Consider the following 21,785-nt stretch of genomic DNA (forward strand, 5'->3'; position numbering starts at 1 on the left):
GATCACGTGTGCAGCTCTTTCCAAAATCACATTCATCCACGGTGGGTAAATGATAAGTCAGTTAGAGACGCATGGATCGCTGAGAAGAAGAAGAATCCTGCCTCAGCACCTCCCTGCCAGCCCGGACTGGAAAGTGGGTCCAAAGATCCACGCAGAGGTTGATCATGACGGTGACCCTGCGGCGCTCAGCCAAACTGCGGACCCCTGAGAACTGGGACCAGCTCAGCAAGGACGCTCCCAGGGGCCGGAGCCAGGCACCCGAGGGGTCCGTCCTGGCCTCTCACCATGCAGCGGCTTTTATAAAACATTTAGATTTGGTCTTCAAAATCAGATCATAAGACCCAGAGCAGAGATGAACATGGATATTTTTAAACACAAACTTTTGGGATAAACATTAAATCCCCATCATCCTTTTACACAGAAGCCAGCGCTCCTAAAACCCACTGGCCGCTCGGGACAGTCCATTTAAGAGACGAATAATTGGTCCAAACAATCAGCCGGAGTCGAGGGGCTGCACGTCAGTGAGCCTGAATAAATGGAGGCTACCCCTCCACCTCCACCCCCACACCGCTAACAGAGACGAAGTGAGGGAGAATGTGTTTGTGTCGGCCTCTTTACCCAGCAGACACCTGTCACTCTTAGTAGCAGTCGCCTCCTTCAGGCCGTCCAATCACATTAAAGGAGAGGAACCAAGAGGAGGAGGAGGGGGGCGTCACTGGTGGGTAATCCTGTCACAGGAGACAGGGTTAAGTCGCGCTGTGTTTTAGGTTCTAAAAAGCTGTCACTAATCTGTTTGATAATGGAGAGAAGACGAGAGGAAGAAAAGTGCAGAGGGATGGAAACATTCTCCTTCTCTTAGATGGAATTAAAAATAAATCTTAGACACCGACGACTGCAGCAGCGAGTGTTTAATATCCCAAACCCAAACATTACTCGGAGTTATTCCTCGAATTCATCTCTGTTGAAATAAAAGCGATTTGGGTGCACAGAAAACAGGATTAATAAAGCAGCTCTGACCCAATAACTCTCTCAGGGGAAGGAAGATTTGTGGCCACAAAGAGGCCACTGGCCAGGAAACCCAGGAAACAGATGTGCGAGTATGTTGCTCGCTCGGAAATGATAATCCCAAATGGTCCACACTAAAGGCATGTTATGGACTTCTTCATTCAGCCAGCCCAGGAGATGGTGCCACTTCCTTCTCCCCACTCACCCTCCGTCATCTCGTGATTCAGAGGCCACTCTTTCTCAGGAGGGTCAGAGGCAGGGCACTGAAGGAAGACGTGGCACGTCACTAGCAAGTCAAAGAAGCTCTAGGACCTCGACGTCGAGGCTGCGCTCCATCAGGAGCAAGTCTCGCCTTCAGCTCAAGTCACTTGGACAATCGTCCCATGAGGATTTGGGATTTCTGCAGGAGAACATTGCACCTGTGTGACACCCCGATACCCGCGAGCAGATCATCAGAAAACACCTTCTACATCCATGTGTAAAGGGTCCAGTGTGACAGCAGCCTGTCTGCTCTGTGGAGCTGTCCATCAGCCAGCAGTGACCCGAATAGTTGGGGATGTTCTGTTCTGACAACAGCTGGCAGTGGAATGTGTGTTTTCACGACAAATCATGATGACTTTATAAGGTGTGTGTGGGGGGGGGGGGGTGCGTGTTACGTACGTATGGACCTCCGGCTGTTCCATGAAACGCTCCACACTGGCAAAAGAAAAACACACACGGTCAGGTGGGACGGGGCACGTCCAGTGTGAGGCAGTGGCACGGAGGAGCTCGGACAGGAAGGGCACGCTAACAATTGGCCCTCCATGGTAAATTTCAATGACATTACATTTTCTATTCTAGATCAACACGACAGTTTGCATCAACATGACTTTTCCATTTTTCCTGTCTTGTAATAATTGATATTTAATCTTGATATTTAATCCAGTGTGGGAGAGGCTGGGGCCAAGGGGGATGGCCATGAGAGGACCCCACTAAGTGACTGGTGCAAGCATTCGTGTGTGTGTGTGTGTGTGTTAGGGTTGAACAGTGAAGTAGGACTCACCTCTCCTTCAGAATGAACAGCGCCCCCAGTTGGACGAGCACAGTAGATGCAAAAACTGCCAAAACCTCCAGCCGCTCAAACCTTGACAGAAGCAGCTTGGGATCAGAGTTTGAATTTGAAATTTTGTTCACAGAGACACAATGTGTTCCTTCCACACCCTGCGTATTTTCTATGATTTTTACATTGATCTTAATAATTGACCACAAACGTGTATAAATACTTAATTAAACTTCAAAAGTCAAACAAACTTTAGGCAGGATGAGGATGTAGCAGCAGCTCAAACTGTTGCCGACCCCTGACCTCACACTTCCCACCAGACTGGTGGAAACTGTTGCTGACCTCTGACCTCCACATACGCTCAGAGGGTCTCGCAGATCCTCTTGGAAGGAGCAGCTTTATCTAAACCACTGAGCTTATAGGAGCCACGCGTGGATGACACAGTGATCTTCACGGCGTGGAAAACCTCAGGACTGTGGTGCCGAAGAGGTAGGAAGCAAAAAGAAGCCGGAGCTCAAATACGACAGGCGCAGTGCCGCTGTCCTCCTCGTCAGGGGCCACATATCAATCTAGCCTGTCTCTTGAGATGTGCAAGTTACACTTCTCTCACACTCACACAGACACACCACCACGTGGCCTCTCCTTGAACCCTGATTACCCTCACTAGGACCTGATGGTTCTCATGCCGCAGGGTCAAAGTTCATGCTGGTTACAGTCGGCTGTTAATTGGGGTGAGCTTTTCTGAGTCGGGATGCAGATTCACATCATTGTCACATATATTCAGCCCTGTCATGGCACAATCTGCAAGTATATACACTGTCTGTGTCTGTGTGTGTATACATATACACACACACACACACACACACACACACATACATATATATATATATATATATATATATATGTATGTGTGAAAATGTGCATAACTAATAAGGGCAGAAAGGTTGGACTCGTGTCAGGAGAACCAGGAAACCAAGACAAATCCCATTAAGAGAGAGTTACATTTGGTAAATGATCTCCTAGATCAAACCCTCGCCAGCTCCAGTGCGACTGCTGTTACCAACAGCGACTGGTTCAGTTACACAGTCTGCTGCTGAGCTGTTCTTTTGTGAGCAGAAGCACATCAACAAGCACAAGAACATATGCTCAGAGAGGAAACCCAACTCTTCTTTCCCACCGTTTCACTTCACGCTCACGCACACAATAACAAACCCACACACGCGAACAAACGCGCTCCGGCAACATCCCAGCAAAACGAAGCTTGGAGGCACTTGAGCATCATCTCTCTCACACCTCAGAGTCAGAGGTCACCCATCAGCAGCAAAGACACCGCGGCTCACTAGCACACTGGCCCACTGACACACAGATACACACACACGCACACCAAACAAGCCGTGTTTGTCAGCCACTCAGCCGATCTGTGCTGCAATGAAAGGTTTCATTTGTGTGTGTGCGTATGTGTGCGTGGACCTAAACAACAACAGATGGCGCTTCCATTGAAAGCAATCTGAAGCAAACAGAGAGATTCTGTCTTCATATATTTACAGCTGTTATCTGCAGCGTCATGTGTAGGCTCTGAAGCCACTTGCACCTCTAAAACCAACAGTGCTGGTCTGTTTCAAAACAATGTTAACTTCATGTTAACTTTTTAACTTTAACATGAAAAGTATGAACTGCAGGCCAAAAGTGACACAGTTGGGTCAATGCAATCCGACAATGTAGCAATGTCACGTGGCAACATGAATGTTGCACTCTTCATTTAGAAGCAGGATGAGGCGGCTGGTTCTCCCAGAGGAGCCTGGACCTGCGGCGCCCGGTGCTTACCCAAAGGAGTAAAGCTGACTGGCTTTCTTCATCGTCACCCACGAGCTGATGAGGCACGTGATCAAACTGCAAGACAAAACCACCAAGACTCTCGGTCGGGCTGTACTCAGGAGAGCAAACATTATCATGTGGGAGGAGGGCAGACTCACCTGAAGAGGTCAAATATGGTGAGGTACGTGTACGCAGTCAAGGCTGAAACAAGAGAGAAGAACATCAAACACGCCACCAGCTGCATTTCACTGCTGAAAGAAGGTAAGGTAAGGTAAGGTAAGGTAACTTTATTGTCAAATATGCTACAGTACGAGACATATAGCATGGATGAAATATCTGTTCTCACAGACCTGGACACGACATACAATCACAGACGAACATAAAGATCACAGACACCACAAAGTCTATCACAGACATCCGGAGTCACCCGGAATGGGAACCATAGAAATGATGTTGATGAAGGGACGGAAAACGCATGTGACTCCAAGAAGGAAAACATGACTGAGTTCCATGCACCAAAGCAGATTATGTGTGTGGACCCTCTGTTAAATGTGATGCTGCTGCTGCTGCTGCTGCTGCTGCTGCAGATTCCCCTCTTTAGTACAACGGACCTTGTTATGTTGTTTTCATGACAAAGCCACTTCATTCATCTACGGTTTCTTTGAGTTGGTTGGTCAAACCGTGGCTCTTGCTGCACAGCTTTTCTTCTGTTCTTCCACTTAAAAACACAAACAACGTTCAGACGCTTTGCATGGGACGGGATTAAACTGAAAATGAAAACCAGGATTAAGCACAAGAACAGCCTTGGCCAGGCCTCTCAGATTCACGATCACTGCCCGTTTCACATTTGTTATTCAGTTGGTCCTTGTAAGGCACCCATGTTAAGGTCTAAATGTCGAATTCCAGCCCTGAGCCAGATTCAGGGAATCAGAGGAGGAAAGCAGTGGCTGTGCAACCTTCAACCAGACCCCAGAGGTCCCAGCTGGACTGATGAACTCGGTCCACTTGGCCTTCGAGCTGCAGCAGAGGAGTGACCTGTGTCAACAACATGGCATGACACAAGTCCCTCAGTCAGTCAGGAAGCCCACTGAGAGACCAGAGCAAGGCTGGACGCTGGTCAGGAGGTGTGTCTGCTCGTAAGCCAGCCAATCAGCACAGTCCATCATCACCCCGCGTCTAAAAGACCACTGTCCATCTGCCTAACCGTCTTACTTCCTGTCTGCCTGCGAGCATGTCCCGCTTGGCCAGCTGTCTGTCTTCCAGCCTGTCTGTCTGTCTGTCTGCCTGCCTGCCTGCCTGCCTGCCTTAATGCTGGCAGCCTTCTGTAATCAGGCTCTGCTGCAGGGGATGAGGACAGCGGATCAGAGCAGCTTTGTAGTCGGAAGAACATTTTGTTTCCCCACTGCCGGTGTCCATGTTGGCCAACCTGACAGCGGTTAATCCTGACAGCAAGGCCCGCGGCCAGACACGGGAGGGAGGGAGACTTTTAGGACTGAGTCGCTGTGACAGAGCGAGAGCGAGAGAGAGAGCGAGAGAGAGAGAGAGGGAGAGAGAGAGGGAGACGAGAGAGAGAGAGAGAGGGACGAGAGAGAGAGAGAGAGAGAGAGAGAGGGAGAGAGAGAGAGAGAGGGAGAGAGAGAGAGAGAGAGGGAAAGAGAGAGAGAGAGGGAGACGAGAGAGAGAGAGAGAGGGAGAGGGACGAGAGAGAGATAGAGAGTGATAGAGAGAGAGGGAGACGAGAGAGAGAGGGAGAGAGAGAGGGAGGGAGAGAGAGAGGGAGAGAGAGGGAGACGAGAGAGAGAGAGACGAGAGAGAGGGAGAGGGAGAGAGGGAGAGAGAGAGAGAGAGGGAGAGAGAGAGAGAGAGGGAGATAAAGAGGGAGGGAGAGAGGGAGGGAGGGAGAGAGAGAGGGAGAGAGAGAGAGGGAGAGAGGGAGGGAGGGAGAGAGAGAGGGAGAGGTCAAGAGCCTGAGTGAAAGACAGACAGACAGATGGAGGCGGACAGACAGAGACAGGACAGTCAGGGGGACAGCACAGAGAGGCCATACATTGGAAGACCTGGTATCCTCGTGGAACACTGTGCAACGAGGTGCTTTATCCATGGCAACCTTTGCACCTGGTATCATCCAAGCCATCCATTCATCCTCTCAGACCACAGATCATGTCACTATGTCATCACTCAGCCGTCAGTCTGTCCATGGCAATCGAAACCCAGAATGGGCTGAGAGCTGGTCCCTGGTGCGCCCCTCCTCTCACCCCGGTCACTCCTCACTGTCCTCATACACGTCCTGCGCTACCCTCACATGATGCTGACGCTCCTCCCAAACACTCTGGCAGCCTCTTAGTTCATGGAAGTCTTTACAGGTAGCCCTTGGTTACTAGAACGATGGTCTCCACAGAATTGGGGGGCAGGTGCCAGCAGCTCCCCGTGGCTTCCACAGGCAGTGACCTGAATCTCATAAAAAAAAAGCATCAGACATCACTTATCCATGATGTGTACAGAGAGTGGCAACATTATTATTGACCCCTGACTGACAAAATAACATCAGTAGGCGACTGCACGGCAGTGATGACAGACGTTCACCCAAGTGAAGCCTATTATGACTTGGACAGTGAAATATCATCTACCGATAAGCCACTGCCTTGGAAGACAAACAAATCATAGCGACTGACAGAGAGACAGGAGGACCAGGCTTGAGGAACCTTACAAGCACCTGCAGTTTCTCATGACCTGTTTAACTCCGGTGAACCTAAACCCTCATGGACAAAAACATCAATATCAGAGCTGGACACGGGATCGTTGATGAATCACCCAGCTGGACAACACGTCTCCTCGGCATCATGTGACATCCACCTCATTAAAGTTTCATGTTTATCAGACAGACATGAAAAATATCCTCCTGACTGCGTGTCCAGCAAAGATGCAGGAGCCGCCATTTCTGAATTCCGTCACCAACCCTCGCCACCGCCTCCGTCCTGCTCAGCTGAATCCAAATCATTAACAGTGAAAATTGATTTCATTCCAATCTTACTGAGGACCAAAATGTGCTTTTCACTCGATGTTGGATTGGTGCATTTGTTGAGTGTCATCAGATCTTCTCACCCGATCGATGGGTTTTGATGTCACTCTGTTGTGTTGAATTCAGAGGACCAGACAATAAAGGCAATAATAATACAAGTGCTGACATCACAATGACCCTGACACAGAGCGGAGCCGGTCAATACATAGACTGAAGTTTCACATCACACAGCTCAGATGGGCTTACACTGACCGCACGCACGCACGCACACACAGGGTTCAGCTTTCTTATAAATCTCCTGCTTACAAACACTGACACCCAGAGGACACGTGTGTGATACCAGAGAAACCAACACACCAGACAGGACACTACTCGTCTCTGGAACACAGTGTTCTCATTTCAACCTTGCTAAATCTCCAGTGTGCTACAGAAACATAGCCAAAATACGGCGCCGCTCACTTCCTTCTGGACGCCAGAACAGAAGAACCAGCCAAGGAAAAAGCCCCCAAATCATCCAACACAGACGAAGCGGAGGACTTGCACTCACATCAGCAGCATCAGATATTGGCTATTCTTGCGTTCATCACTCAGCATTTTAAGAGGTTTCAAACGCTCCCTTTCTCTCCTTCATTTAAGCATCCTCCTCCAGCTGCCATTTCTTGGTTCGCCACTACTGGCTTGCCCTTTTCCATCGACCCTCTGCTACCCACAAGAAGTGGACAGAGTTTTTCCCATATCCAGCAAAATGCATCCACACTGGGTTTCCCAATTGCTTCTGTCCCTGTGCTCAGGCTCATCACACTGAACACACCAACACCAGCTCCATGCACAGACCATGTCATGATTTGGCAGCAAACCCGTCACAAAATGAATCGACGCTGCATTATTCCTGACTCAGACTCTGCGTGAAGGCTTGGGACAGGAAGTGCAAACCACAGCCAACCGTCTCTGGTTAACAGTAAGCTGAGCAGTAGGAAGGCATACGCACACGGGTGTGTGATGTCAGGTCATCTTGGTGTATTGCTGACTGAAAACTAAAAGCTTCTATTGAACGCCTCAACTGCTGCGGTGAGTAAGATCCCAGAGGAAAGGATTGAATGATCGGGGGGTGGGGAGCGGGGGGACTGATACACAGACACTGGTGACCAACAAGCAAGAAACATGACTCGACACTTCTGAACACACATGCATGCAAACAAACACACTGAACACCATGTGCACAGGAGACACAAACATGGATCTGCATGAACCACAACACATTCAAAGGTTGCTTTAGAGTTGTAGAATCTGCAACACATGAAAGGTGTCCTGGACCAGCCCCAGCGTCTCTTGGTGATGGTGACCAATCCCAGCCGACACACATTCAGTTATCACAGCAACGAAGGAGTTCATTGATCCAGAGGACGAAGCACGGCTGAAGCCCCCCGCCCCCACCCCTGGCACGCTGGCCTTTTGCTTTGTTGATCAGAGCTTTATTCCAGAGATAGGGTTACATTGATTTCTTCACAGTGGGGGGTCCCACCGAGGGTCAGCGCATCCAGGCACAGAGGTGGGGAGCAGCCTCTGTGCCCGGTTTAACGTGTCTCTGGCAGCTGCCACTGAATTCCCAGGCAAGTTTACCTCACCCTCACTCTGGCTTCATCTCCACTGTGCTGACAGTTGGTCACAAAATGCCAATCAGCCCTTTGATGATTGTTTGCCAACAAATATAAAGACAAAACAAAAATAAATCTTTAAAGCAACAAAGTTTAGAAGGAAGGCAGAGGCACGGAAATATTTTGTTCATAAACATTTCCACGTCTTAAAACGTTAAGAAGTGTAATGTACTTACAACTCAATTGTGAAAGGTAAAATCGCACACCGATAAACAAAACAATAACTCTGAGCTGTTACAGCAATGAAGCCCAATTCACCAGCATGATGGTCCAGAAGTCAACAGTGAAGTAGCCGGGAAGGTGGTCATAATGTTATGGTCGATTAGTGAAAACTATGTAAAGAAATGACAGGAAACTGGGAGCTTAAATTCAGGACAGCTTTAGTGTCGTGAGAAGTGAGGAAGTGACCGTGGTCAGCCGGGGATATTTTGGATTCAGAAGCATCAGGGAGTCAGAGTCGAGGAAGGTCACGTCACCCTGGAGTCTGACGAGAATGGAGGCTGCTGAGACGGTGAATGGAAGGCCGGTGGCCGTGGAAGGGAAACTTGTGATGGCGTCATGTCCTTGGGCGGTGAGAAGAAGAATAAGGGCATTTTCTTCATAAATCCATGCACTTTGGCACTTTGTCATGAATCAACTGTCAATCGAGTTATAGAATGACTTGCCACCCGAGTGAGGATCAGCCAAGTCATGGCAGAACGGCTGAGTGAAGATTTCCCTTCATGAGGAAGCAGAGCGATGGGTTGAACGGTGCACACTCATCTGTGGAGGAAACACTTGACCTGGTTTCTCTCCACTGCTTTTGGCCAAAAACAGCTGGAGTCCAGTTTCACACAGTCTCACACACTCTGGATGTGATTCACAAACAGACTGATGAACATTATTGTTCAAATCATTCTGAAGTGATTGAAGAGCAAAGGAATCGGAATTTTGCCATCAATTCATATGAAAATAGAGCGTCAGCACTTCAGGGCTGCAACCACAGAGGGTTTTCGTTATGGACCAATCCACTAAGACTAAGACTCTTTAGACGAACCTATCGTCTGTTAGCAGCTATTCTGAACAAGGGTTTGACTTACAGTTGCTTCAATGATCTCACCAGTGAGTGTAGCGCTGTCGTACTCTGACACCATGCATGTTTAAACCAATCATATTGACACTGAATCCCGTCTTTCTATTAGGAACAAGATACTGCTTCCATGTTAACCGCCATGCTAACTGTTAGCTCTTTCATCATGATGTGAGACGGTGAGGCGAGCTGGGAGCACGCGGCAATGGCAGCCAGTGGAAGTGAGACTCGGTCGTGAAAGTCATGACGCGTGTGTGTGTGTGTGTGTGTGTGTGTGTGTGTGTGTGTGTTCATAGGGCCTTGTGGGGACCAATTCTTGACAAAACACTACCCTTGTAGGGACCTTATGTCTTTGTGGGGACCTTTTGCCCGCCCCCCACCGATCCAAGCCTCAATTTGAGGATGAAATAACTGGGTGATTTAAATAGGTTTCAGTTCAGGTTCAGGTGAGCCATGTGTTGTGGAGGGTCAGGTTTGGGGTGAGAGGCTGGGGAAGGGGTGACGGCAATGAGAAACCTCACAATGTCCCCACAGGGGGAGCAATACAAACGTGCGTGTGTGTGTGTGTGTGCAGAGTGGAAACATATAGCTGACTGAACTGCATCGGGACTGAAAGCCAACACACTGATAAACACTGCACAATTTGATACAGGAACACATACATATAGGAACCACACTTTTGGAGAGTCATCAGATTATGTTTCACCAACATCGCAGCAACTCCGCTTAAACAGCAATCTACAAAGAGACTGAGCCCTAAACTCCACCCACTGCATCAGTGGGGTGTCTCTCACACACCCATTCTGATCAATGTGAGCGCAGCCACTGGGTGTGTGTTATTCCGCTCTTGTTGCTTTGAGTCTGTGGAGGAGCACGGACCTGAGATGCACCGCAACACATCCCCTGCGCACGCACGCACGCACGCACGCACGCACACAGCAATGCAGAGCCCAACACCTTCCATCGGAGCACTGTTGTGCCATACATTATTGCATAAATAATCATTCAGCCTGTGTCCACTGAAACCAACAGAAAATATCAGGCACCAAAGGTTATCTGCTCGTGAGAAATGGGTCATGCCATTCATGAACTCTGTGTGTGTGTGTGTGTGTGTGCGCCGCTGCGTGGCACAGCATGTGTTTTCCTGGAGTGCAGATCTGATGGAGCAGGGAATATCGGTCCCTTCAAAACCACACGCTCACACCAGCACAGTGAGCCAGGCACAGAAGCTGCACGGCCTGCAGGACACCTTCACTACTGCACTGAAATGCATTCAATGAATTCAGTCATTTGAGTTGCTGAGGGCGCAGGCTTTAGAAAAAGGTGTTTCTAAACATGCACTGATGTCGGAATCTCAAATACAGTTCACAGATTCTGTGGGAAGAGTTCGGGAACTTCTCATCCTCACTCGCTTTCTGACGAGGGAGCGCTTCCAACCCGAACCACCAGTTTCAACTGGACAAAAGCACGAATCAACACCAACAAATTCCTGCAACAAACCAGTCAAAAACAATAATAATAATAACAATAGGATTTAAAAGGCTGAGAAATAAGCGGAACAAGCCACTGAGTTGATGGTGTTGAAAGACACATTGCAGCAATGGAACTACAACAGCAACAGAAGCAGAGTTGAAGATTCACAGGAACAGACACAGACAGACACAATATGTAAAGTAGCGCACACACAGCAACGTGGGTCCGCAACTCTGATTATCTCTTTGACGATACGTGGGTCAAACAAGGGTTAACCGCCTCAGCACATGCAGCGAGGCCCCGAGTGTGTGTGTGTGTGTGTGTGTGTGTGTGCGCGCGCAGTATAGAATGTGTACATACGAGTCTCCTAAGCTGTTGGTCATGAGATAATGGGGCCAGGGAGGCGTGTCCGTCTGTGTGTACACTATGTACATACGTGGCTTTGCCTGCCTCCTCTAGAACATGGTATGGACATGTGCCGGGGGGGGGGGGTGACTGGAGGCGCATGAGTATGTGGGTTACGCATCACTTCAACTGAATGCTAAAGCCCACTGGAGGCTTCGGACGGAAACACCCTGCCCTAACTGACCGACTAATGACCATGCCTGCAGATGGCGCTCAAAATATTTTGCCCAACTACCTTGAAAAGAGTCATATTAGATGCTTATGCAAGGTCAGCAATACCAATCAGAGGGTGGAGTGACAGGCGGCTCATCAGAACACTCTCAGAGCAAAGCCACTCTGGCCCACATGGACCGTCACACACCAGGGGGAACTTCAACAACCAGAGTTTCACATCCTCACAGTGAGAAAAGAGTCAAATGCCAGTACTTTATGGCTTGTTTCCACTCAAATCTCCTTGGCATTTATTGTGATAGGATTATTGCAGGAAAGGTCATCAGTTTAGGAAAGATGGTTCAGAGAGCAACAATGACATCAGGTGTATGAAGGCAGCGCCATCACGAGCGGGGAACGAAGCGCCATCATTTCATATCAAGATGGACTGTTCCAGTGTGTCCCTCCACCTGGTCCACACTGGTCCAGAGTGAAATCCAAAAGGCAAACTAGTGCCGGGGGATGAAAGAACCCTCACTCCGCACACGGAGCTTTTCTGGACCAGGATCTTTCAAACACGGCTTCCCACTGGTTAGAGACAATCATCTGAGGAAGCACATCATGGGTGGAGGAAATGATCAGCAGCATTAGATGCATTTCCACAGCAGCCTGTTTGTGAGTGAAGAAGGGTGAATCATTCCTGCAAGGCGCTGGTTTGAGTTGTGCGTTTCCAGCGTGGCAACATGACTGGCACCACTCCACTTCTACATCAAAACACACGGGCTGAGGACGCCACTGACTCAACAGCGTGGAGCAACCATCCACACCAGCTGTGACCAGCCTGGAATTGAACCCATGCATTTCAAGTAACGATCGGGGGGGTAACATGAGTGGCACTGTTCAGGCTGCGTCGCCGTCTCTGTTGTTCTCACTGTGGCCGACTATTGACAGTGGAGTCACCTTTCCCTGTTGGTTCAATAAGTCAGTCATAAACTTCCTGTCTGTGCGACACCCGACGCTGCTGCTTTCTGAATGTGTGCTGCCACAGCGAGGGGGTTAGGGTTGCAAGATGGTCCTTTCTCTGGCAGGAGTGAGTATGTCGTATGTATGTCGAAGCCATGTGGCAGAATACCAACATTACATGAGACTCATTTCCAGTGAACAAACAGACTCTCAGAGTACTAACAAAGCATTGCACATTTTAAATCTAAAACACTGATCAGATGAGCTCATCTTCAGGGATTTGACTGCTCACAGTCTTTGTGAGTGGGAAACCTGACTCACGGTCTGAGTGTGCACGTGCGTTCACTCACCCATGCTGTTGGTGGAGCTGCACCACATGAGCAGACAGCCGGTGCAGATCACGTTCAGGGTCCCAAACAGCAAAATCCTCCAAGACTGAAAAGAGACAACCAAAGTCCCATTGTGAGAAATGCTCTCGGTTCCTGGACTCACAGTTTTGTTGGGTTTGGGGGTCACCTGATCGATAGCATGTGTAACACACGGGACACCGGCACCTGGGTCGGCAGGTGGGAAACCCAGTTGTAGGTGCTCGCAGGACAGGGGAAGGGTTGATAGTGAGTTGACAAGAAGAGAATCACTGCACCTAGTTTGGTGTTTACAGGTCCAATGTTGCGCTCACCCATGGGTGCAGGGAGTTTACAAGTCACACTCTCCCCCCTTAACGAGTGGTTGACTTCCTCAGTAGTAGAACCAAGTGTCATCAGTGCGGGTCACACATGGAAAGAGCTTTCCTTGTGTGGAAAACCCATAGAACCCAGGTGGGAATTGGACTAAGCTGGGCCCTACAAGGGTTGGATCACTTCACAACATACGGCCTGCGTGTGTTTGTTTGCAGACGTGAAGCAGGTTCGGACGACTGAGACAGGCAGATGGTGCGCCTCATGACTGGTAAGATTCAGATCATCAATAATGCTGTCTGGATGGAACTTGGACTTGCTCTGAGGAAGGTTTTCAGCTGCAGCCACGTACGAGCCACTTGGTTGCACCAGCTTCAGCAGCTCTCGCCGTCAATGCTGGGCAGCCAGACAGAAGTCATCTTGTCTACATGCCAACCACATCTGAGCTCTGAGCTCTTGGGTTCAAGTCCCAGAATGAGATACGGGCAGAGCCTCCGGCCCGACGGTCCACAGGCTCTCCCCGGGACCTCGCTATCCCGAGCTTGTTGCTGCCGTCGGAATCGGTTTGTCACAGAGACACCAGCTGACGGGAAGGTCGCGCTCACAGGCCACGTGTGCACGGAGACAGAGATGCCACTCATCACAGAAATGTAGCCAGACAATATTTTCCCCAAATGTACTCAATTAATCATAACCAAAATAGGGTTGAGGAAACATGGGTCTCAGATGATGCTGCATTAAAGCAAGGAGCAGATGTGTGTTTTCGCCACAAGGGAGGATCCAGCCGCCGACATTTCAGCGAGCTGCTCCCAGTGATTCCAATTTTAAATAACACAGGAGCTTCGAAACACCCGGCTGTCATGGCTGCTTTCTAGAAAATAATGAAGCTGCAGTGAAAGCCAAGAGTGTCGAGCAAGGCCGGAGACACAACTTGAGATTCTAAATTGATGATGGCGTTCAGACTTCTCAGAGCAAAGCTTCTCAATTGTGTACATTCCATTCGCTCTCCTGCCAAAAATGCCATTGAACACATCCGCACTCCTTCTCATTGACTAATGTAACACTGAGCTCCCTGCAGGGGCCTCATTGGTCAACCCTGCGTAAGCTAACGTGCGTGCTGAGTGCATCGCAACCTTCCCATGAAAAGTGCGGCAATCTGAATATTTGTGCTCCTTCTTGGGAAACCATCCCGCGGTAGAGCAGTCTGTGACACGCGGAGGAGGGACACTTCAGCGTGACATCATCCCAACTTCAGACCTCCACAACATAGGAAAAGAGGATCTCAGAACAGGAAGCTCATGTTGTGGCAAGAGCGGACAGAAAAAAGTGACTATTATCATTATGCCAATATGGTCGCTAGTTATCTAATCTAAAAGTTATGCACAGCGTGATGCTACTTGGACCACTAGGTGGCATTTTCATTGGACTTCTGGGGGTCCATGAGACCAAAGATGAGCTCAGCAGAATGTGAAATGGGGAAAAAAACAACAACCAGTGAGCACAAAGAGGGAGATGTTGGGAGGGTGTTTTCATGTGTTGAAGGCCAACAACACAGGGAAGGGAACAAGGAGAAGAACAAGCAAGGCAAGTGTGTGTGTGTGTGTATGGACATGAGCGCTGGCGTGGGTCTTGACCTGTCACATCGTGTTGGAGTCATTCGGCGTACTGGGGAGCGCAGAGTGCTGTGAAATCTACAATTACTGTGGTGTGCTGTGTTATGACAGCGATGCGGCGTCTGGTGACAACACTAGCCAGCGACAGGCATGGGAGACCTTTCCTGTGTGTGTGTGCGTGTGTGTGTGTGTGTGTGTTTGCATGGATGCTTTCATCAGTGTGTGCAAACAGAAGCAGTGCTTGGCCCAAAACATCCCCCACCCATCCCTGCTGAGTGCAGATATTAAACCCTGATGCTCTGCTGCCCCCGTCTGCCAGCGTGCAGCACGTAGAGGAGAGACCAGAGGTCGGGCCGCGTCTTTCCACCGCCATGATTAGGAAAGAGACCCCCCGCAACAGCTGTGCCCGATGACATTAGAGTCACACAGCCACACTGTAGGTCAGAGAGATGTGAGGGAAGGACGATAGAGTGATGGAGCGGAAGGAGAGCACTGGACGTGCTCTCTGGAGCCACTGGAAGTTCATCATCAGAACTGTTGCAGAGTGAAAGAGACACTAACCACAGACGATGCTCGAATCCAAAGAGGGCCAGGTTTAGGTCTTGGAATTGAACTCCAATGACTGACCAGGTAGGGAACATTGGGGATGTCACAGAGGAGCAACACACAAGAAGGTCACCAACTTCCTTGGGAAGCAAAAAGAGGCGCCCTCCTTCTATGTATGGTCCCAAGAGCCCAGTGAAACAACCTCCAGTGAAGAGAGAAAAGCCAAAGCAGAATAGCATTGCGGTGCCCTCTCCTGCATTAGCCACTCTCTCACTCCATCAGTGACTCTTCGCCTATGAGAAGGCCAAGGCCTTTTTTAAAACCAAATCCATCTCTCTTTGAAATACGTTACAGAGTTATACACATGGTTCACGCATGGACTTTAGATATCTTGACTTGCTTGCTTTCCAAACACTACAGTCCAAAATGCTTCCAGAATGTGTGTGTATTGCACTGTTGTCAAGCAGCATCTTTGCTTGGGAAGCGACATCTTCATTTAGTGCATTTCAACGCTGTTCTGCTTCAAACACAACTCAAAAGGTAATAAAAACCACTGTCATGGTGGTGATGGATGAACGATAACAGGAAAGAAACACTCATCCTGCGTGAACACTGTGAACACCGGACTCTGACGCGAGGTCTTCCACCAGAACACTGTGACCCACTAAGGAAACAGGATCAACGCAGGGTGTTTTGGTTTGTCTCTTAATAAGACAAAGAATATAACCAGATTACACCATAATGAGATTATTGAGAGCTGACCACACCACAGATCCAATTTTGACAACTTCGGAGACAGACAAGAAAATGATGGCACACTCACTCGTCTATCAGAGGACACCAGCCGGAATTCCTGCAGGAGCTTTCCAAAAATGGACCTGTGGGTCTTCCTGAAAGGATGAATGGTTCCCTGCAAGGAATCACAATCGAACATAACTCACGGACGTGGAATTACAGCGCAACCACGAAGTAGGCAGCCTGAGTGAATTCACACTACCACCACGTGGCCATTCAGCGTATTGCAGTCACTTAAAACAGAAAATATACAGTGGTGCCTCGGAGGGCTCATCTGTCATGTGACTTGAGTTTGGAGAGGTTTTGCTGCATTGTTTTCTATGCCAATTTGTTCTGTGGTTCACATCATAAAATAAAAACAATTAAGGGACAGCCATGGCTGATCAGTCAAACCAAATGTGCTCCAGGGGACTAAAATTGTCCAGGACTCGAGTTCTTACGATTGTGTTAAAGTGGAGGTGTCCATTTCCGCCTTTGATTCAGCTCACTTTGCACAGCAAAACACAACCACAGGGCGACACTGCACCAAATCGTTTTCTATCTTCGATCAGTGATTATTTTCTTCCGTTTTCTTTCAGGAGAATTCCGCACATCGTTCGTCTTTCACACCGTTTTGGTGGACTTGCCATAGTCGCGGCAGGCCAGTCCAAGGCCAAGCGTGTGCAGAGGGCTGACGGTGGTGCCCTCGCTGCTGACGAGTGGCTTCGTGTCGCAGCACTGTCGAGAGCCCCGGAAACACACCCCGGTCACAAGTTCAACACACTCACCAGCACGTAGGTGTCCTGCTCGTGCTTCTTCCGGTGCACTGCGACGTCTGCACGAAGACAGTCACGCAGTCACGTCAACAACCACTACACCAGATGTTGGGCGGCGGCCCGCCAGGACGCTTCTGCAAGACTGACTCAAGATCACATCACTTAGCGACGAGTCGCGCTCGGTGGGACTTGAACAGCAATGCGTTCACATCGCCAGTGACGCGGCTTCTACGTGTCGCCACTCTGCGTTCTCGCCTAAACAACAACGTCGTTAGCCGTTAGCAAAACAAACCTGAGTGGTTTCCGTAGATGACGTCCACGGACACCATGTCCGGTTTATCCAGCGGCCCGACTTTCCTCTCCGTCACCCCGGATGGCACGACGTCTGGTTTGGATCCGAACTTTCTGGGGTAAAAATCCCCAGCATTGTAGTAAGCTAGAGCCGCAGACGTGGACATCATCCCGTCCGTCGCCATGTTTGACTTCCGGCTCACCGTCCTTGTGTTTTCCGCTCCCACAAATAAAACACCGCCCCCTGCTGGACCAAAAGGAAGGCACCCGAGCGAGAGAGAGCGTGTGTGTGTTTGGCCTGATTTATACTCCACTATCTTCGTGAAATGTCCCACCAAAACATAAGAACACACGTGTGCATACTGTATGTGTGTGTGGCACCGGCACTTATCTCTGGAACCCCCAGAGCAGGGCCTCCCAGTTCAGCGAGGGGCCCCCAGAGCAGGGCCCCAGATAAAGAGTGGGCTCCCAGCAGTTGATGGAAAGGTCACAAGAGACAGAGCAGGAATGTAATCTGACCCAAAAGAGCAGAACCAGAAGACAAAGGAAAACCCAGAATGTCCAGGATGAGAACAAAAGTGGGTTCCATCTGGTGCACAGGAACCCCCCCCCACACACACACACACTCCCCCGGCGGCACACAGGCACAGTTGATTGGAGGGCAGACAGGAAGTCGCAGAATGAGACCAACTCAGTGTGAGCAGAAGCTGCAGGCGCCTCTCTGATGTCTGTCTCTCCCCTTGCAGGTCACCAGCAGAGAGTGAGGTGAAAATCACTGCGAAGAGAGAAAGTGGAACAGGTTCTGCCACACCCCTCAGCTGAAGACTGTCGAGAGCATTGGTCAGGCGTCTGTCTGAGAAGGAGGGGCCTGTGGCTGCCTTTCACTACAGCACGTCGCTGTGGAACTCACAGTCAGAGTTGCACGTTTCTGCACAAGCCACCGCTGAATTCTTTGGCTCCCGTCATGGACAACCTCATTTCGACGGTCCAGAAGGCCCAGGACATGAAGGACGAGGAAAAGCTGTACCGGTACCAGGGTGTTCTGTACCCCATCACGCTGTGTCCAGAAGAGCACCTGAAAGCCTTGGAGACGCTGGAGGCTCGAGCAGATGATGTCCTACTGGTGGCTTACCCCAAGTGTGGTGAGGGACCTTTGATCTTTGTCAGCAGCAGACGGGATTGGGCTGTCGAGGTTTACGAGCCGAGACACAGGCGGCAGCCCGAGTCAAGCCGCAGCCAGGGATTGTGCTTGTGTTTGTTAGGAAACGTAGTGGTGAAGAGCGAGACATCTACTGTAGGGGTCACGGCCGCCTCCAGTGAAGCTCCTGACACTTGATGAAGGTTCTGTGAGATCAGGCAGGTGGAGGCAGAGGAGCCAGTGGTCGGGTTGAACTCCCCAGCTGTCAGTTTGCACCCTCCGTCTTCATGAAATCTAGAAGCACGTTTAAAACAGATGTCCTGCAGTTCTGCCTCACCTTGGTCCCCACCTGCCTACGACATGCAGAACTGACTCACATTCCTCTCTTTGACTCTCTGCCGATGCCCATTGTGTCGCGGTAAGAGTGCAGTAATGCCAGTGAGAAACACATGGGACTTTCATGACACTGAGGAGCGGAGTGAACCAGTCCCTACCTTCGGACCACGGTCCAGTCTGCCAGTCATCGTCCCAGGGAAGCCGAGACCAGAGCGTGTCCCTGCAGAAGATGTTTGTGGTGCAGTAGTGCTCAACGGATGTGCCAGGTGAAGGAGCAGAGAAAGCTGTGGGTTGGGACGGGAGTCTGACCTAAAGCGCCTGCTGGACGCGGCCTTTGCTTTCATGCCTGCTCCTCCGTGTTATCAGGCTGCAGCTATTGAATTGAAGGTTTGTTGACAGTAAAGCTCTGGCCAGATAAGGCCTCCACTCTTTTAATGAGCACCAATCTAAGGACTTGTAGGGCAGGAGTCACAGCAGTTCAGCAGCGGGAACCTCACGTGAGCCACGGAGCGAGTCCACACCGGGGTCAGAACCGAGGACCGAGGCTGCGCCGCTTTCTTCGGACTGACCCGTGCGCACAGTAACGTTGGATCACATGCGGGTCAAAGTTTTACTGCCGCCCGCCTTCGCTTTATTGACGTGATAGCAGTGATGGGCATAAATCAAACAGCACCAGGAGGTGGCAGACAGGTCAGATGCTATTGTCGATGATGATTCATCCACCTTAACGGACAAGAATTGAAGGAGCGTTCCATCGGCAGAGTAAGGCTCAATGCCACGCCCAGAAAATGGTCGAGCCCTCACGTGTGTCTGACCTACCCGAGCCTCACTGGCTCTTCTCGGTCCATGTGAGGGCCTTCAGGGACTGGACACCCTCTCCCTCCGGCCCCCGGGAGCCCGTATGGGAGCGAGACCTTCAGTCTGGACCTGACTGAGTGGAAGGAGCCCAGGCAGGAACCGCACTGGACAGAGATTGGTTCTGTGTTCTCACACCCAGAAGACAAGTGAAAGTCATTCCAGTGGTGCAAGATGGGACACACCCGCAAGTCCAGGGTGAAGGTGACTGGTGCCGGCAGCACCGGCTGGTGGAGAGAGAGAAATGTAGACAGGTGAGATAATGTCTCTCAGAGGGAGATAAGAGAAGCCCGTCCCAGCTGGAGTCACAAGGACGTGTGAGGACAGGCTCCTGCAGGTGTTGGCATCCGTCCACCCGGGGCCCAACACTGCCACCGGACCTCCCTCAGGTGCTCTGTTCTCCACCACCCTCTGATTCTGAGTCTTCTTCTTTCTCTTCTTTCTCTTTCTCTGAGCAGGATTCAACTGGATGGTGGGGGTCCTGAACAAGCTTGTGAGTGAGGCGACAGGAGAGAAGAGAGAGAAGCAAGGACCTCCACTGATCGAGTTCTTTGGGCCAGCGGCGCTGAAGGTCTGTCCATGCCATGAGTGGTGACACGGCGCAGCCCCCTCACCTTCTGTGTCCAGACTGACAGAGTCATATGTGCCACTCTGACCACCAGCCTGACCTTCTCATACATGCCAGCAGATGTGGATAAAAATAAACGTAAAATAATAACCATTCTGATGAAGTCACTGTCTCTCCCCACCAGTCCTTGGACCAGGCTCCATCTCCTAGGATCCTGGGAACTCATCTTCATCCTGACAACATTCCCCGGGACTTCTTCAGGAAGAAAACAAAAGTCGGTATCCAAACTCAAGCTCTCCTGTTCTGGTGCTGAGATCTGCCGTCGCCATCTGACAGATGCTGGTGATCTTCAGGAACCCCAAAGACACTTTGGTTTCCTACTACCACTTCTCCAACAACAACCCAGCCCTCCCCTCCCAGACCTGGGACTCCTTCTACTCTGATTTCATGTCAGGGGACGGTGGGTGGCTCCTCCGGTACCAGCTGAAGTGTAGAGAAGCTGATGGAGAATGTTCTTGTCGTGAGCAGTGCCCTGGGGCTCCTACTTCCACCACGCTCAGGCCTGGAACAACCAGATGGACGACCCCAACGTCCTGTTTGTCACGTACGAGGAGCTGAAGAAGGTGCGTCCGGTTTGTTTGGCGGCTGTGGTTCTGTGTATGTCAGCGCTGGAGAAGCTCCGGTCACCAAGATGCCTCGTGTGTCCCGCAGAACCTGACGGAGGGCATTGGCCAGATCTCCCACTTCTTTGGCTTCGGCCTGACAGCAGAGCAGGTGCAGAAGGTTTCAGAGGACAGCACTTTCAGCGCAATGAAGAAAAATGCTGCCAGCACTCACCACACAATGGCCAGCGTTATTTTCCGGAAAGGTGCGCAACTCTCTGTCTCCATAATGTCTGAGCGTGGCGGGTGAGCGACCATGCGGTCAAGCGCAGCACGAGGCAGACGGACAGACAGACAGACGCGGCGGCTCCACCAACGTGTCACCTTAACACTGCGCCCCCTACAGGTAGATGTTGGTAACTCATGCAGATTGAAGGAAGCATACAGACCGCACAGGATGTTCAACAACAATCAGCCGTAACATAATGACCACCTCCTTCATATTGCATTCACATCTTGTTCCTGCAACTGCTGAGCAGGGTTGGACGGGCTTCGGCCCGGGCGAACCTCAAACTATGACAAGATGGGAGCGACCAAAGCATTGTTTGGTGTCGTGTAGGCTGCAGATGGTCATTTGGACTTTGTGCTGACAGGTGAGGTGGGAGACTGGAAGAACCACTTCTCATCTGAGCAGAAGGAGAAGTTAGACGAGGTCTTCGAGAAGGAGCTGGCAGGCACGAGACTGGGAGAGAGACTGCGCTTCTGTGAGTGAGCAGCCAGGACGAGAAGCTCAGCTGACCTCAACGCCACAGCCGACTTTAGCGATCCAACGGCGGGCACTTCTGAAGTACATCTCATTTCAAATAAAGGACTTTACTTGCTGATGTGACTCTCTGGTTTTTCATTTTGAACAAGGTGCTTGAACAAACTGCTTCACTCTGTCATGAAACAAAAACACGGACCCGAATTTTGCAGAGGAATGTTGAATGAAATCCATCCATCACAACTTTATAATT

At 50.3% G+C, this 21,785-nt stretch overlaps 2 protein-coding genes across 5 annotated transcripts in view; one reads left to right on the forward strand and one right to left on the reverse strand.

Annotated features, from left to right (window-relative positions):
* slc30a6 (solute carrier family 30 member 6) overlaps positions 1 to 17,484 on the reverse strand; it is a 26,388-nt gene extending 8,904 nt beyond the window's left edge. Inside the window, exons 1-8 of one of the 4 annotated variants that reach the window (XM_053874222.1) lie at positions 17,272 to 17,484; positions 16,992 to 17,038; positions 16,253 to 16,339; positions 12,944 to 13,028; positions 4,018 to 4,060; positions 3,869 to 3,934; positions 2,048 to 2,128; positions 1,666 to 1,701 (exon numbers count right to left, since the gene is read on the reverse strand). In XM_053874222.1, coding sequence (XP_053730197.1) covers positions 1,666 to 1,701; positions 2,048 to 2,128; positions 3,869 to 3,934; positions 4,018 to 4,060; positions 12,944 to 13,028; positions 16,253 to 16,339; positions 16,992 to 17,038; positions 17,272 to 17,455 — 629 coding nt within the window. In that variant the 5' untranslated portion in view covers positions 17,456 to 17,484. The other 3 variants (XM_053874223.1, XM_053874224.1, XM_053874225.1) reach the window with 3 other exon arrangements.
* Positions 17,050 to 21,628, forward strand: sult6b1 (sulfotransferase family, cytosolic, 6b, member 1). Its single transcript, XM_053874228.1, has 8 exons — positions 17,050 to 17,555; positions 18,017 to 18,412; positions 20,058 to 20,170; positions 20,352 to 20,441; positions 20,504 to 20,627; positions 20,696 to 20,790; positions 20,879 to 21,035; positions 21,423 to 21,628. The coding sequence occupies exons 2-8, from the start codon at positions 18,235 to 18,237 to the stop codon at positions 21,539 to 21,541; spliced, it is 876 nt and encodes a 291-aa protein (XP_053730203.1). The 5' UTR covers positions 17,050 to 17,555; positions 18,017 to 18,234; the 3' UTR covers positions 21,542 to 21,628.
* The last annotated feature ends 157 nt before the right edge of the window (positions 21,629 to 21,785 follow it).

This window comes from Synchiropus splendidus, chromosome 9 (assembly GCF_027744825.2).
Source record: "Synchiropus splendidus isolate RoL2022-P1 chromosome 9, RoL_Sspl_1.0, whole genome shotgun sequence".
NCBI classification, from domain to species: domain Eukaryota; kingdom Metazoa; phylum Chordata; class Actinopteri; order Syngnathiformes; family Callionymidae; genus Synchiropus; species Synchiropus splendidus.

Excerpts from the sequence above, each read along its gene's own strand:
- sult6b1 (XM_053874228.1), top strand. The coding sequence starts at position 18,235 with ATGGACAACCTCATTTCGACGGTCCAGAAGGCCCAGGACATGAAGGAC. Across the intron at positions 20,442-20,503 it reads TCTTCAGGAAGAAAACAAAA|ATGCTGGTGATCTTCAGGAA; the intron begins GTCGGTATCCAA and ends GCCATCTGACAG. Across the intron at positions 20,628-20,695 it reads TGATTTCATGTCAGGGGACG|TGCCCTGGGGCTCCTACTTC; the intron begins GTGGGTGGCTCC and ends TGTCGTGAGCAG.